The sequence below is a fragment of the Carettochelys insculpta genome, chromosome 8 (assembly GCF_033958435.1).
Source record: "Carettochelys insculpta isolate YL-2023 chromosome 8, ASM3395843v1, whole genome shotgun sequence".
NCBI classification, from domain to species: domain Eukaryota; kingdom Metazoa; phylum Chordata; order Testudines; family Carettochelyidae; genus Carettochelys; species Carettochelys insculpta.
The window spans coordinates 30,467,990-30,484,198 of NC_134144.1; the positions used below are offsets into that span (position 1 = coordinate 30,467,990).

A 16,209-nucleotide genomic window follows, 5' to 3' on the forward strand; every position below is an offset into this window, starting at 1 on the left:
CCTTATGACACTCGTTTAGATACCTGAAAACCGCTATCATGCCCCCCCTCAATTTTTTTTCCAAACTAAACAAGCCCAATTCTTTCAGCCTTTCTTCATAGGTCATGTTCATAGGTTATGTTCTCTAGACCTTTGATCGTTCTTGTTGCTCTTTTCTGGACCCTCTCCAATTTCTCCACATCTTTGTTGAAATGCAGTGCCCAGAACTGGACAAAATGGTCCAACTGAGACCTACTTGATATGGATAACAAGAGCATCCACTGTTCTTTCGATCGCTGTCGAGAAAAACAAAATTAGGAAGAAATTTACCCCAAACATAGGTTAATCCAGATTGCCCATTAAAGGGAATTTTGTACATTTCTCAGAAAGGCTGACTGAAAATTTTCCACTGAACTATTTTTCAGCAGAATATGTTTACCCACACTGAAATATTTTGATTTTGAAATAACACTGTGGTGTCTCATAATAGCTGTAGTTCAGGTATCTTATGCGTCCAGTCTCCTCTGTGGGTCAGGCCCCACCAGCAGGTCCTCATCCCCCTTGATACACTGCAGCCAGATGCCAGAATGAGCCACCTTTCCTCCTAATGGAATGAGGGAGAACTAGGGGTGTCAGGGGAGAGGTAGTCTGACCATGGAGCACATCCAAGAGAAAAGAAATGGGAGCAAAAAGCATCACAGTAGCATTTCACAAATAATTTATTTCAGGTTTAAGTGAAAATATTCCTGAAGATTATCTGCAAGGTTAAAAAAATAAAACCATTTCTCAACCAGCTCTGCATCCAAGACCATCCACACACAGAGACATGTTATAGGACTAGATGTGGCTTTGGTCTCATTCCTATGTTCATAGGATTCTGCAGTGATCCCAATAATAGTAGAGAGGAGGTAGCTTCCCTTCAAACTACTGTAAGCCCCTGAAATGAGCAATTTCGAGTTGCGCTTAACTTGCGTTAAAGTGAGTTAAGCGCAACCTGAAGCCACTCTGCAGCTGTCTGCCCACTCAGCTCCCTCAGCTGGAGACTGTCTCCTGTGAGTGGCGGGAAGCTGGAGCCTGGCTTCCAGCCCCTGCATTCACAGGAGACTGAAAACTGACCAGCGCTGCTGCTGCGCTGGTCAGTTTCCAGGCTCCTGAGTTATGCAAAAAATTCAAATGATGTGAAGGTTGCCAAGAACACAACTTCCACATAAATCAGGGCTCTACTGTGTAGCAGTACACACAGTAAAACCCTTGATTTAATGGACCCCGATTTAACAGACTTCAGAAATAACGGACACGGTCTGCCAGCCCTCCACCCGCCCAATAAATGCCAGTGACTCACCAGAGCCACCAGAGCTGGCACTGCCCCTGGAGTTGCCAGAGCCACTGCCGCTGGAGCTGCCATGCGCTCCACCCACCGGGTGCCTCCAGTCCTGCAGATTCGGATTTAACAGATTTTCTGCTTTAATGGACGCTCCTTCCTCCTATTAGTCTGTTAAATTGAGGGTTTACTGTATTTATGTGTATTTTATGCTTTGGCTTGCCCAGAGAGACTGTGAGCAAGGGGGAAATTACTTTCATGCTCCTCTGTCCCCAAAGCCTAAATGAAATGAATGTCCATGCACATTGATAATCTGGGGAGCAGCTGCTTTGAAAAATACAGTCATCCCATTAGGTTCTCTAACATAATAGAAATCCACTGTAAAAATAATTACATGGTAGATTTTAAATTAAGGTATAAAAGTGGCTGGAAAAGTAGCTTGGCTGACTAAGTTAATGTCACCCAATGGTCTAAATGAATGTTCTATTTAATGTAATTTAAATAATGCTAAGCAGTCCCTTTAACACCTTTGCCTTTAATTAGTTTCCCTTTCAGTTGTTAGTTAGCACAGAGGATGTTTCCTGAACAAAACCTCAGATAATTTTAACTTAATGTTAATCTAGCACCATTTTTCTTCATGAAACAGTGAAAACAGAAACAATTTAGAAACTAAGTAAATGATGACACTGTATGAGTTCAAGAAGGTAAATTTTGACTTTCTTCTTAAGAGTTTTGAAATAGTACAATTAATTATTTTAAATATTGTTTATTAAATATCAGTAGTTAAGGCTAATATTATTCTTAACAAGCACAAACGTATCAAATAATAGTTCCTTTGCCATCCACCCTGGGTAACTAGTATACATTTCACTTCATCTGTCAGTAGCGGGAAGCATTTGTTAGTGCCTGTCAAACAGCACACAAACAACAACCAGCTAACTCATTATTTGCAGTTCACCAATTGGCAACACTAAATTTCAAATGTAAATTCAAAATAGTTTGTGATCAACAAGTTTAGACCTTACTGCAAACACTTATACAGATATGTAAATTTTGTGCGACAAGTTTAACTGTGGGTGTAAAGCCCATGCCATAAATGTTTGCAGGCTCAAGGACTTACTGGTATCTGACAGAGCAGAATTCAGATCAGAAGCATGGTTTGTTTGTTTGTTTCAGAATCTGGTCTACTAGTAAAGGATCCAAGGCTCCTTAAAAAGAAGATAAATAATTTTATGTTCAGATGGGCAATTCTCTTGCAGACAAACAAATTTCTATCTGTTTTGTTACTGTTTAAAGAATGCTTGCTGAAACAAGAAGTCAGACCCTGTGAGCCTTTGTAATGTCCAGAGCAGGTGTCACCTCCATACATGGGCTATCTGCATCACTGGTCTGTGCACCAGAAGTGCGCATAGGCCCTGTAAGACTGCTGCTACTCTTTCTACACAAGTGGGCAGAGAAGGCATACAGGTGGAGTCTTGCCTGATCACCCATTCCCACCCTACCACTCTTCTCAAGTGCACCAGGCAGTATAGTTGAGCCAGTCCAGGGGGGAAGTAAGTTGTGCCAGGTATAGGGCTTCCCTGATCAAAGGGGAGCCAGGGTGTTAAGTGACTTACCTCTAGGATAGTACAACATTGTGCAGCCCTTGCTCGGGCCTTGTAGTAACTCCACAATCTACCCTTCCATTAAGCTAATGGACATGAAATTAAAAATGATTTAATTCTTTTTGCAAATTGTCCTTTGCAACAAACATACCTTTCTCAGTGGAGAATAATTCTGTAAACCACCTTGCAGATAGTCTGTACCCTAATGCATCTTGCAGTGAGCCGCAGCCCTCCCCAATGCCCCTTCTTTTTATATTCCTCACATTTACAGGGAGGTATACTTTGATGTTTGAGGCTCAATTCTACAAGGTACTGAGTACTCCTGAAGGTACAGAGCATCCTGACCACATGAAGTCAGTTAGAGTTGATTATTCTCAACTTGCCTACTTGACAAGATCCCTGCACTAAACTCAACTCGAGTATTCTCAACCTGCCTACTTGACAAGATCCCTGCACTCAGCTCATGACCAGTGACAAACAGAAGGGCAACTTTTTCCTCTCCTCACCTTGCAGCCAGCTTTGCTTTTGTTTATTCCTTTGTCTCTGTCCCTTTGAACATCTCTTTTCATCCACCTTCCCCTTTTACCTATTTTGATACCCTGATTACAGGAGGTTATATTCAGGAGTGAAAAGGGAGAGGAGAGTGTCCCATAAAGAATCCTGGCCAGGAATGAAAAATGCTTTTTTCTTAAGCTTTACAGTTGACAAAAGCATTTTGAAAGCAGCTTTATGTCCTACTTTTAGTATTTGTTTTGTGCATTGTGTGTGATAAATCTCAAGTGGTAGCAACCAGCCCCCTCCTCCACCATCACTATGACACAGAAAACTATAGTTAGGAACAATTGCAAGAATAAGGACTATGAGACTATGGACAGATCACTAAGAGATGAGGTTACATTGAACCATTTAGGTATTTGGTAGTAAAGTTTTTAGCAGTTCCATACAGTATTTTGCTGTAAATGAGTGAAGAACCAAGATAAGATAAGCTTAGATTTCTCTGCTGCTAATGATTGAGTGGTACAGCACCCAGAGTGCGCACATACAGTTGCTGTTGTCGTTTGTATGCCTTGATGAGGAACAGTGTATGGTCCTGAGTTACAGCTGGTTTTCCACTGCGTCTGAGAGAAGAGTGACAGCAACTGCAGACCTTTGACTCATGAACCATCTTGTCTGAAACAAGGAGATCTAATTTCACATACCCATCATGCTCTGAAGAAAGCCTCTGTTCTCATAAAGTATTATAGGATATGGGCATAACCTGTGAATGTAAACCAAAATAAACGCTTGCTCATCTATATGTCAGTCCTGAGATCTTTCTCCAACTTCAATGTAAAATTAAGATTTTGTATTTTGAAGACACAGTGTCAGTTCATACATCTGCCTTAATTAATATTTATGATAGATTTACAGGTTGGAATTCCATGATCCAGCACCCTGGAGACCAGGGAATTTGCTGTACCCGGCATTGTCTCTGGCTGCTGGCCCCTCAGCCTGCCACTGGCTCCACTTCCATCCCTGGCTGACCCTCTCCAGCTGGCCCTGGGCAGGCTGCCTGACCCCCAGTCCCAGCTCCAAGCCCTGCCATAGACTCCCCTGGCTCCCCAGACCCACCACGGTGGCCCCAGCTCCAGCTCCCAGCCCTGCTCTGGCCCACGGCAGAGCTAGCTCCCAGTCCTGCTGCGATCTACTCATGACAAGGCTGGGAGCCAGGGTCACTGCAGCAGACCCAGGATGCCAGCCCTCCTGCTCTCTGGCCCAGGAACATCTGTGGTCCGGCATATGGGAGAATCCCAGTTTAGGGAGGTGTAATCTGTATTATTCTTTGTAATTATAAGAGATGAACACATTAACTCTTTGGAAATCACACTTGATGGTAGAATTCCCTTCCTTTCGTTCCAGCTGAGCCAATGCCCATTTGTCTGTGCATTGCTGGCATCAGGTGCTAGCAGAGTATGTTCTCCTCCTACATCAAATGCAAATGAAAAATATGTCCCTTGGTGGATTAACATTGGTAGGTAATAATAATAATGGACAAGTAACCATTGTCTTTACAGTAACTACAAAACAGATGTATACTCTTTGGATTTTGAGTATATATCTAACTAATTTTTAAATGCACAAAACCTCAAACATGTTAAGTTGGGGGCCTGATCATGAATGCACTGATATTACACAAGTGATTGTTTTCCAGTATAAGTGTTTGAAGGAACAAATCAGGCCATAGATTATTAAGACTGATAAATGAATGTTATACATCTATTTTGAATCACTTGGTCTGGAGAAAAATCATTTGAGAGTATTTTATTCCATACAACCAGTGTGTACAAGATCTTGTAAGTCTTTAAAGTGTGAGGGTACATGCAGATTGGAGTGTGGCGGAGTCCCCACTTTGAAAGAAATTAACATATTTTTTGTCCTTCCATTTTTCATTTTTGTATTAATTATAAATTGTTAGCAATTTTAATTTCAAAAATAAATATTAGCTATAATATATTTGATAAGTTTCCATAAATATTTCTTAAGCAATTTCATTAAAATTATAATAGCATATGATAAAATTCCTCCCTCATGCTTGCTGTAGTCTATCCCTTGAAATTTTTTCTGAAATGTTGTTTGTTTAGTGAATATGCAAAGAGACATTTTAGCAGTTACAAATAAATCAAAGGTTATATAATGTGTAATGAAAAATAATTGAACCAATGAAAAAAATTAGTGAAAGAAAAATTTAGTGTTAATCGTACTGATCATATAGGGTAAGTTGGTATAAAGTGCATGACGAATTCAAATGAACAGGATTGTACAAATCCCTAAATGTATTTTATAACAGACAGAGCATTTTATAATTAACCGAAAGCAACAATGAAAACAAAGTATAAATTAATCCATAACAGACCTAAATATTTTGCTATTGTGGCAAAAAGAACTATTTAGAAATTGAATTGATAGTATAGTATACTATCCAAGATTTTCTATGTATATCATATTAACAACACTATCTTGTCATTGAAACAAAACTGAATTTTTGTTTGTTTGTGTTTGTTTTTCTCACTGACACAAACAAACATTGGGTAGAAGAAAACAGATTGGGTTGAAATGAATTTTATTTTATTTTATTTTTGTTTTGTTTCATTTTGTTTTGCTTTAGGAGTGATTTATTCTCATAAAAACAAATCTAGCTAAACTTCAAAATGAAACATTGTTTTGAAACAAAATCTGAAAGTGTCATTTAGAAAATCTTGAAACAAAGCATTTCAATGACTTAAATTTTTCCTTCCAATTTGTATTTGGGTAAAACTATTTGCCAAATTCCCAGATTTTTGTAGCTCTGAAACTACATGTTTTTAGTAAATAAACTTCAGGGCTGAGAAATTCACCAAAGCTCCAGCCCTGACCCAACAGGGAGTCATGCACATCTTTACGCATTGTAAGTCCTACTGAGGACAATCAGACTGCTCATTATGTATAAAATTAAGTTTGTGTGTACCTTTTCACAGGATTGGGTACTTATCTGTTACCTTACTTATTACATAGCAAACAGGCTGCTTGCAACTGCAGTAATATTCCAATTATATAACACAGATACGAGTTAATGCTCGTTTTATCTAGAATGAAATTTATACACAAATTATTCCCATTAAGGAACCTGTTGTCTTGAGAAAATCTCCCAAAGTATCCAAAAGAAACTAATTTAGAGATCATTTCACATTTATTAAAATACCTTTCCTGTTATGTAACTAATTCTCTCTCTCCCATGAGTGGCTGCTAAAGACTAATTCATAGAATAATCATAATGTCTTATCTTGGAAAAGTAAGGTGATACAAATGAGATCAAATTTTGTAAAGTCACAGTGGGTGGAATTTATCTCCATTCATATGTTCAAAGTAGATTATCCAGGAATTAAGAAGAGTTGTACAGTATGAAACTGATGTCCCTCAACAAATGTGCAGGTCATGGGATTTACAGCACCTCCATGGCAGCTATTTCAACCTATGAATTGGAATATCAGACAAAATTCTTGCCCACACCTTATACAGGGCCAGGATTTAACCCTAAGTATGTATGCACCAGGTCCTGGCCTGACTAAATCCATTCTTTTCTGTGCTAGCTGACTTGTTGACACCCTTTAACCTGCAGGAAGTGCAAAGCATACATTATGCAATTCTCCTTTTGCCCTCCACACAGGGCTTAAGTGGTATATGACCTTTATGCTGGCCTTAGGCAGTTAAGCAGACTTTACCCATTAGAAGCATACTTACACTAGTGGTATATTTTCAAGGATTCATATGCAATGTTGTTTGATGTTCACTCAGCAAGATTTTTCCACTACTCCTACTATTTAACCCTTGTACTCCGTGTGGAGCATACGTCGTCTCCAAATCTCCCTCTGCTTCACTGTGTCTTGAGACAAAGCTTTCAGCTAGCTCCAGGAGTACCCCGAGTTGTCGTCTTTCAATCTCAGTAGGCTTTCTCCATGAAGCATTGATGAGTAGTTTTATCTCTTGAATGGAGGACGCATAGTTTGCTTTATGAGCCAAAGTGTTTTTAATCCCCATGAGACAGATCCTGTTACATTTAGCTTGTCTTAGTAGCCATTTAACAATTTTAAAATATGCTCCAATGCTTCTTATTTAAAAAATTTATTGAAATTAATTTTATTTCAGCTCAGAGAGTCATTTAAAGATCTGAAAAAGAAATTCAACAACCTGAAATTTAACTATACCAAGAAAACGGAAAAAGCTCGAAATCTGAAAGTTCTTAAGATGCAGATTCAGCAGGTTGAAACGTATACTGAAAAAATGCAGGTACTAATATGTGATGTTTGGGGCTTGATCTGGGTGTTACTGGGTGAAATGTAATGGCTTCTGACAAGCAGGAGGTTGGACTAAGTACTTTAGGCCTTAAAAATCTATGAATGACAATATGCAATGTATATGCCAGTTTCTGATATTTATACTAGTGTAAATACTGTTTCTTCAAATCAGTGGAATCACTGTATATTTGCACTGATGGTACAAACTACATATTGTTGACCCACCTGTTTAAATTAATACTGTAGAATTTAACAGAATATGTTTTAATAAAATTAACTTGTGTTTAGTCAAAATGAGAAGCTAAAATTCCTCCTTTGTTATTTTTCCAGATACCATGTAGGTCATTCTATTCAAGGTTAAATAATGAAAGGCTATATTTTATGGATAAAAAGTTTTTTACTACTTTAAAAGTTAAAAAGTAGGAAATGTCTAACTCAGTTTACCTTTAGAGAGGTGTGTGCATTTTCCATTGATTGCAACGTGAGTTGTTCATGCTTATTTAAGGGTAGAATCTTCTGACTTGTCTTTTGAAAATGGATAGCAATAATAACTGTAGTTATTAAACAACAGGCTGTGAAGGGAGGTTTGCAAATTTTCCCCCACTGCTCAATTTCTAAAAATTGGTACAACCGTTCTGTCATAACTATTAACAAGAATGCACCTTTCAAAATAGATTCTGAGAAAGAAGATGGAAAATTTAAAGGAGAAAGTTTCTGGCTGTATAATAAATCATCCTGATGGTAAAGCTGGTGTCCTCTTGGAGTCAGCCAACGAGTTACAGAAACAGCTGAGTGAATTTGGCAGAGTTGTGGAGGATTACAAACAAAATTTGGATCAGATTGAGCATCTGCAGCAGATGATGGAAGAGGTATTAATAAAACTTGAAATCCACTCTGTAGCTCTGATAAGGGGTGAGTATGGGGCCTGCAAGGAAAGAAAACAAAAAGCATACTCTTATATAATTAGTCATATTTTTTGCCATCAATCCTCCTGGGCCCTTACATTCCTGTACTGCCTTTGTAGAGACTTTGGAATTTTTTAGAAAGGGTTCAATTAAATAACCCGCTGTGGTGCTGGAAGCACTGTGGGGCTACAACACAGCCTTTTTCTGGCTACTGTTCCAACCAACAAAATGGACTTATAGCTTTATCCCCTCTCTACAATGTTTCTGTAACTGGGACTGCTTTATGGGTGAGGGCACTAGTCTTACACCCAACCCTCCTCCTTTCTCGTCTGCTCCATGACCTATGCCCCAATATGTAAGAGTGGAAGAAGCTTACTAATGCCCCTCTAAACACTCTATCTTGAGTTAGTTGAACGCGGGAGCTGCATGGAAGAAGGTGATTTATTTAGGATACTATTTTCCATCATCTCAGGATAATCTGATATATAGCACTATTCCGTTTGGTTCTCTAAGGGACAGATCTTGCTATACCCTATTCAGAGAGACAATGAAAAGGTCACTCAAAGTAGTGATATGGCTCTTATGCAATTGTCCCTTTTTTAATATGTTGATGCCACATAATCAGGATGGAATAAAAGCATATGCTCAGAGGCTGCTCTAGTTATTGGAAACGTGGGCAGCTGCAGCCTCGTGTGCCAAGTCATAATGCCATTTGTTCAATTTTTATCTGGCCACTCATCCATGATGACAGAGGGGCAGTTAGACCAAATTTAAGTGATAAGAGGGCAGGACACTGAAGTGTCGAGTAGGGTGGCCTTGCCTGGCCTCTTGCATGACCACTGCAAAGCCATTCCTAGATCCAGCTCTTGGAGTCACAAAATGAGACTCTCAGATTTAAAAATAAAAAACCTGCTTCTTCATTCATTTCTCCACTCCGGTCTTTCCGCACCCTGGCGCTGCAGATCAGAAAGTCATTCAGAGTGGTGTCCCTTGTGCTGTGCCTGCGTACTCAGTACCTCGCATCTGGCCATTCTGTGGACTGTGCACAGCGCAAGTCCCATCAGTTCCTTTTCAACCGTCTCTGGCTGAAGACAGACTTCAGAGTATTCAGAGAACCTCTTCCCTCTGACAGAAATTTACTATTTTGGGGTGTGGGGGAGGGGGACGGCAGCAGTAGTTTCTTTCTTTTCAACATGCCAGATTCCCCTGCGTTTAAAAAATCTGACTCATGCAGAGACTCTGTGCCTATTTTGGATGGCCATGCCACAAGCGTGAAATGCCTGGGGGAGTCTCATGTAACCAACAAGTGCCCTCATTGCCTCAACATGTCAGTAAGGGCCAGGAAAGACCACAAAATGCGGCTTAAATCTACTCTCTGGGAAAAGTCTCTTCTACTACCAAGGGACAAACCAGAGGAGAAGCAGGTGTTGCAAAAGTCCTCTGACAAAGCAGCTTTATCACCCCGCAAAGGCTCTCAAGCTGCCAAGTCTTCTCCAGCAGGCTCTTCATCAGCACTGCCCAGAGTCTCTCGTTCCCTGTTGCCATCAGTCGCTGGAACTGCCGAGAAATGCAGGTCAGCCTCAGCCAGCAGAACTGAGGCAGAGGCCAAAATAGCCAAATCGGTTGGCATTACTGAGGCATTAGCTTTGGAGAAGCTAGATGTGCCTCCGCCACCAGTTCCAACATGCTCTCCTTCTGTGCCAGAACAACTGTATCTCAGCACAAAACGCGACACCCACAAAAATCTCCTCAGTGTGACATAGTAGCAGTGGCTTGCTCGCCACACTCTACAGCATAAGGGCACACTAATATGCCATAGGGTGCCTCTCACTCACCCACACCACTGTCCTCAAGATGTGATTATGGTAGTGCCATGCTGCTCATCTTCTCCCTCACAGGCTTCTTGGCACTCATGCTGGGACACTCCCTTTAGCAAGCATCCCAATTGGGCCAACCAGCCATGGACGTATCCCCCCCAACATCAGTTTCCACCCCATTGTGGCTCCTGGGATTCATGGCAGGGCTACCGACTACATTACTCCCATACCTACTATTCAAGATGCACAACCTCTACACCTCAATGACAGCACACCTCCAGGTGTTCACCCACAATCTCTGTGCACTCCTCGCCTGCTCACTGCCTTCAGTAATCTCCCAAGCAGTTTCTAATGAACGAGATGACTTACCTCACTCAGACTCAGAGTGATTCTCACATAACCCTAGATCCACACGTGATGAAGTAGTATTCTAGATCACGCCCCCTACACCAGCAGATGATCTGAAACAATTTCAGGAATTATTTAAACGAGTAGCCCTATCACAAGGTATCACATTACACAAGGTTCAAGACAAACAATATAGATTAATCACAATACTACAACCCACACTGCGAAAGGGATGGACTTTCTCTTTGCACATCCACCACCAAACTCACTGGTGGTGGATTCAGTGAAACACAAGGCTGAGAAGCCACAATTTAAATCTACCCCAGTGACAAAGAGGAACACAAACAGCTGGACATCTTTGGCAATAGAATGGACTCTTTTGCTAAGCCCCAGGTCCGTATGTCAAACTATACAGCCCTCCTGGCCAATTATGACCATGCCAATTATGCTAAATTGCAAAACCTAATATAGGATCTCCCTGACAAGAAACGACCACTCCTCCAATCCATTATAAAGGAAGGTTTATCTATAGCCAAAACAACTCTCCAGGTGGCTACGGATGTCTCATACACTGTGGCTAGAGCCACAGCCACAGCCATTGTAATGTGTACAGTCATGTGGCTACAGTCATGAGGGATCTCAAGGGACCTACAAGCGAAGGTGGAGGATGTCTCCTTCGACAGAAAACAACTTTTTTGCTTGTAATACAGATGAGATCCTACACTTGATAGAGGATTCTCAAATGACACTCTGTACTTTGGGGATGAATATCCCACTTAAAAAGAAGGATAAATATACTTCATATCATAGACCTAAGGATTATAATTATAACCATTACAAGCACCAACAGAGGCCATATAATGACAGGCCCAAGCAACATTTTAACAGGAGGACACGGCAAAAACAACTCCTCTGTGAGTCACACTATCTCTCACAAACAACAAATTTGAGGTTTTGGTTGGGGGTCTGATAAACCACCCCACAGTTCCAATGCATGCCAAGGCTATCTTCCATCACTGCCTGAGACCTTTTTACCAATGATGGACCAAAATCACCACAGATGAATGGGTCCTAGATATTATCAGATTGGGTTATACTGTCCCCTTCATATCCATGTCCCCTAACCATCCCCCTATCCCATCCTTTCCACGGACCACTCTCACAAACCTCTATTACTAGCAGAGATGCAATAATTGCTCACCTTAGGGGCAACAGAACCCATCCCCAAAGAGCACTGGGGCAAGGCGTTCTACTTCTACTACTTCATCACTGCCAAAAAGCAGGAGGATGGAGACCAATTTTAGACCTCAGGTGACTGAACAAGTTCATTTGCAAAATGAAATTCAGAATGGTGACCTTGGCAGCCATCATACCAGCACTGGACAAAGGGGTCGGGCTCTCAGCCCTTGACTTCCAAGATGCATATTTCCATGTAACTATCCACCCCTCCCATAGAAGATTTTTCAGCTTCATTGTGGGCCAAGACCATTACCAGTACAGAGTCTTCCCTTTTGGCTTCTCTACTATGGCACCTCCGAGTATTTTCAAAGACACCTGCCATAGTCACTGTGTTTCTCAGAAGACAAAACATAATCTTCCCCAACCTCAAGGATTGTCTAATCGAGGCCCCTACCTATAAACAAACTACTATCATGATAACTATCACCAGAGAATGGTTTTCCCAAATTGGTCTTCTCATCAACATACAGAAGTCTACCAGAAAACCCATGCAAAAGATAGAATTCATTGGGACAGTGCTAAACTCAGTCACAAGAAGCTACCTAACCACCACAAAGATTTCAGATAATCTGTAAACTTGTTCATCTGGTCAGGCAGGACCTTCTCTCCACAGCCTGGCAGTGCCTCCAATTATTGGGGCACATGGCTGCTACAACATTTGTAGTCCTGTTTTGTGAGACAATTCATGTGCTGCCTACAACATTGGCTTGCACAGTTACCTACCAACCCAACACAGCCTCTCAAAGTGCCTCGTGCTTCCCCCACTAGTGTTGCAGTCTCTCAGATGGTGGATGTCTCCAGCCAATCTCCTCATTGGTATACCTTTCCACTGATCAGACTCCTTGGTCACCATAACAGCAGATACATCATTCATGTGCTGGGGGGCTCACTGTGAGCAACATCAATACAGGGAATATGGGCCCAGAATGAGAGACACTTTCACATCAATATCCTAGAACTCAGGGCCATTTGCAGGGCTTGCGCCCATTTTTTTCCCCTGATAAAAGACAAAGCTACCCATGTCCTCATGGACAACACACTTTCTATGCCTTTTGTCAGGGGGGTGCCCGATCACACACTCTGCGCACCAAAGTTCTCAGATTCTGGAACTAATGCATCAAGAATCAAATAACCCCAACAGCAATGAAGCCGTGTTAGTCTGTATCTTCAAAAACAACAAGAAGTCCTGTGGCACCTTATAGACCAACAGACAAAGCAGTTCTTTGCCCATGAAAGCGTATGCTCCAAAATATCTCTTAGTCTAAGGTGCCACAGGACTTATTGTTGTTTCCCAACAGCAACGTACATACTGGGACAACAGGACGTGAGAGCCAACAGACTGAGCAGACATTTCTCAGACCAGCATGAGTGGACCATCAACACCAATATTCTCCTCTCCATCTTCCACAAATGGGATTTCCCAGTGGTAGACCTCTTTGAAACATCTCACAACCACAAATGCCACAGATTTTGCTCCTGGGCAGGACTAGGCAAGAGATCACAAGTGGATGCCTTCACCATTCGATGGACAGCTCGCCTACTCTATGTGTTTCCACCAATCCGGTTCATCGCCAGAGTGCTCAACAAGATCTGATCCAATTGGGCCGTGGTATCCTAATAGCCCCAGCCTGGCTGAGACAACCTTGGTTCCCTTACCTACATTATCTATCGATAGATCAACCAGTCCCTCTTCTGATGGTGCTGAATCTCTCAACACAGCATGGGGGCAACACATACCACCTCAAAATCAAAACAAGGAAACTCATGGCTTCTACGTGGTTCCAGAATGAAGAACTCACTTGCTCAGATGGGGTCAAACAAGTCCTTCTAAACAGTTGTCATCCCTCCATGAGAAGTACTTACCAAAACAAATGGGCATGGTTTCAGCAATGGTGCATGAGGTGCAATTTACATCCCACTACTGTCCCCATGCCTACCTTGCTCAACTATCTCATGAACCTGAGTGACATGGGCCTATCCATCAGCTCCATCAGAGTATACCTGGCAGCAATCATGAGCTTCCATGATTTCATAGACAACTCCTCTGTCTTTCTCATCCCACAGTAAAATGTTTCCTCACAGGCTTGCAGAAGACGCACCCAACTCTGCACCCCTGGTCCTAGATGCACTTACCCAACCACTCTCTGAGCCAGTAGGCCACCACAGTATGTATCTTTGAAGGTACCTCTTCATAGTGGCAATAACATCAGCTAGAAGGGTCGGAGAAATTGCAACCCTCATGACGGACCCACCTTTCACCACTTTTACCAGAGACAAGGTAATACTCGGGCCTCAGCCAAAGTTTCTCCCAAAGGTCATATCCAACTTCCACGTAAACAAGCCCATTTTCTACCTGCTTATTTCCCTAAACCTCATGCCTCCCCCGGTTAGGCTACACTGCATGCCCTTGATGCAAGGCAGGCAATTGCTTTCTACCTAGAAGAGAATTAGAGCAACCAAGAAATCAGATGGAATCTTTGTGGTATGGTCAGGGCCTCGCACAGGAACAGTTGTTTTGGCTCAACAATTATCCAAATGGATTGCAGCCTCCATACATACTGCCTACAAACTCTGGGGCAAACAGCCCCCACAGACTTATCAGGGCTCACTCTGCATAGGCAATGGCCACTGCTACGGCTTTCCTGAATAATGTACCATGAGAGGATGTATGTAAGATGGCGAAGTGATCTTCAGACCATACTTTTGCACAGCACTATGCTGTAAAAAAAGGGCCAATATCTGCCACAGCTCTAGCACGTCTTCCTTCCTTCCTTCCTTCCTTCCTTCTTCCACATAAAAGACTCCAATATCCATCTCCAACAAACGGTAGTGCTATGGAGTCACCTGAGTGGAGCACCCCCAGGGACCACTTGATGGAGAAGTTACTCACCAGATGCAGTAACAATGGTTCCTTGAGATATGTCCCTGTGGGTGCTCCGCTACCCTCCTGTCCTCCCCTCTGCTTGGAGTCTACAGGGACTTCAGGTAAAAAAGGAACAGATGGGACTCGCATCGTGCATGCACTCTTCAGAATGGCCAGAGTGCAAGGCACTGAGTGCACAGATGCAGTGCAAGTGGAGCAGCCAGACCTGAGTGGAGGAACACATCTCGGAGAACCATCCTTACTGCACCTGGTGAGTAAATTCTTCTAGGCCACATGGATGCAAAGGAAAACTTGAAATTGTGACCTCTTTGTAACTGATGCTTATCTAAGTTTGCAGAGAGCCTGAAACATTAGCTCCCAGATCTGTGAACTGTCTCTTTTGTCTTAACTCTGAAACCTGCTGGCAACCCAAGAAGAGGAGGGGCCATGACTCCTGTACAGGGCCATGGTACAGAGGTAGAACTATTGCGGAGCCCTTGTCAGTTGTTCCTTGGAACCTGGATTAATTTAGTTTGGCTATTAATGTTTGTTTGTTTGTTTTTCATGTGTGACTGCAACCTAAGAAAATATTTTAGTCAGAACAAAACAGACTTCAGTGGTGATATATTTAGCATCTAAAAAGAACTGCACCACAGCTGAATATCAGAGTTTTCCCATGATCTAACTCCTAAATGTTCAGATAACAAGAATTAGTTAGACCATCCTTCCAACAGGATTGCACTTTTCATTTGCCCTGATGGCAAACTATAAACTGTCAGGGTGTGCTGCATACCTTATTTCATTCATGCCATTTGTTCACTCCCTTCTTTTTGAAAGAGCTAGGTTTCCATCAGTAAGCGATAACCACAGTGACTCATCCTATTTCAGAAAATACATTTGAGTACCTTTTCCCCCAACTTATTCCAATGCACGTTCCCCAAATCAGCACGAGCTTTGCTTAGCTGTCACAGTGAACTGTCTGTGTGCTCTGTACAGCTGCAAAGTGAAATCTTGTTTAAAAATTCCAATCTGTAGTGTTTAATACAGAGTACTTGTAAATTTCTAAATCAGCTAAATATATGACTCCATCCTGCCAACCCCACCTATGCAAACTCCAAGTCCACAAAGTGTTTCATTTACTGCCCTTCTGGGGAGTCTTAAAATTGCACTCTACTATAGCTAAAACAGACTCCCAAATGTAGTGCTGAAAGTTTTTTAAAGTCTCAGTGTCTAGTAACCTTTTACTCTCTTGACACATTGTCTATGTGCTTCTGTTGTGAGTCAAGCACATTCCGATCATCACAGCCATGTATTTTTAGCAA

General features: G+C 41.9%; 1 protein-coding gene across 1 annotated transcript in view; it reads left to right on the forward strand.

The window, feature by feature from the left end:
• CCDC141 (coiled-coil domain containing 141) overlaps window positions 1-16,209 on the forward strand; it is a 211,086-nt gene that overhangs the window by 140,845 nt on the left and 54,032 nt on the right. Inside the window, 2 exon segments of the mRNA XM_075001976.1 lie at window positions 7,567-7,707; window positions 8,390-8,584. Of these exon segments, the coding sequence (XP_074858077.1) occupies window positions 7,567-7,707; window positions 8,390-8,584 (336 nt within the window).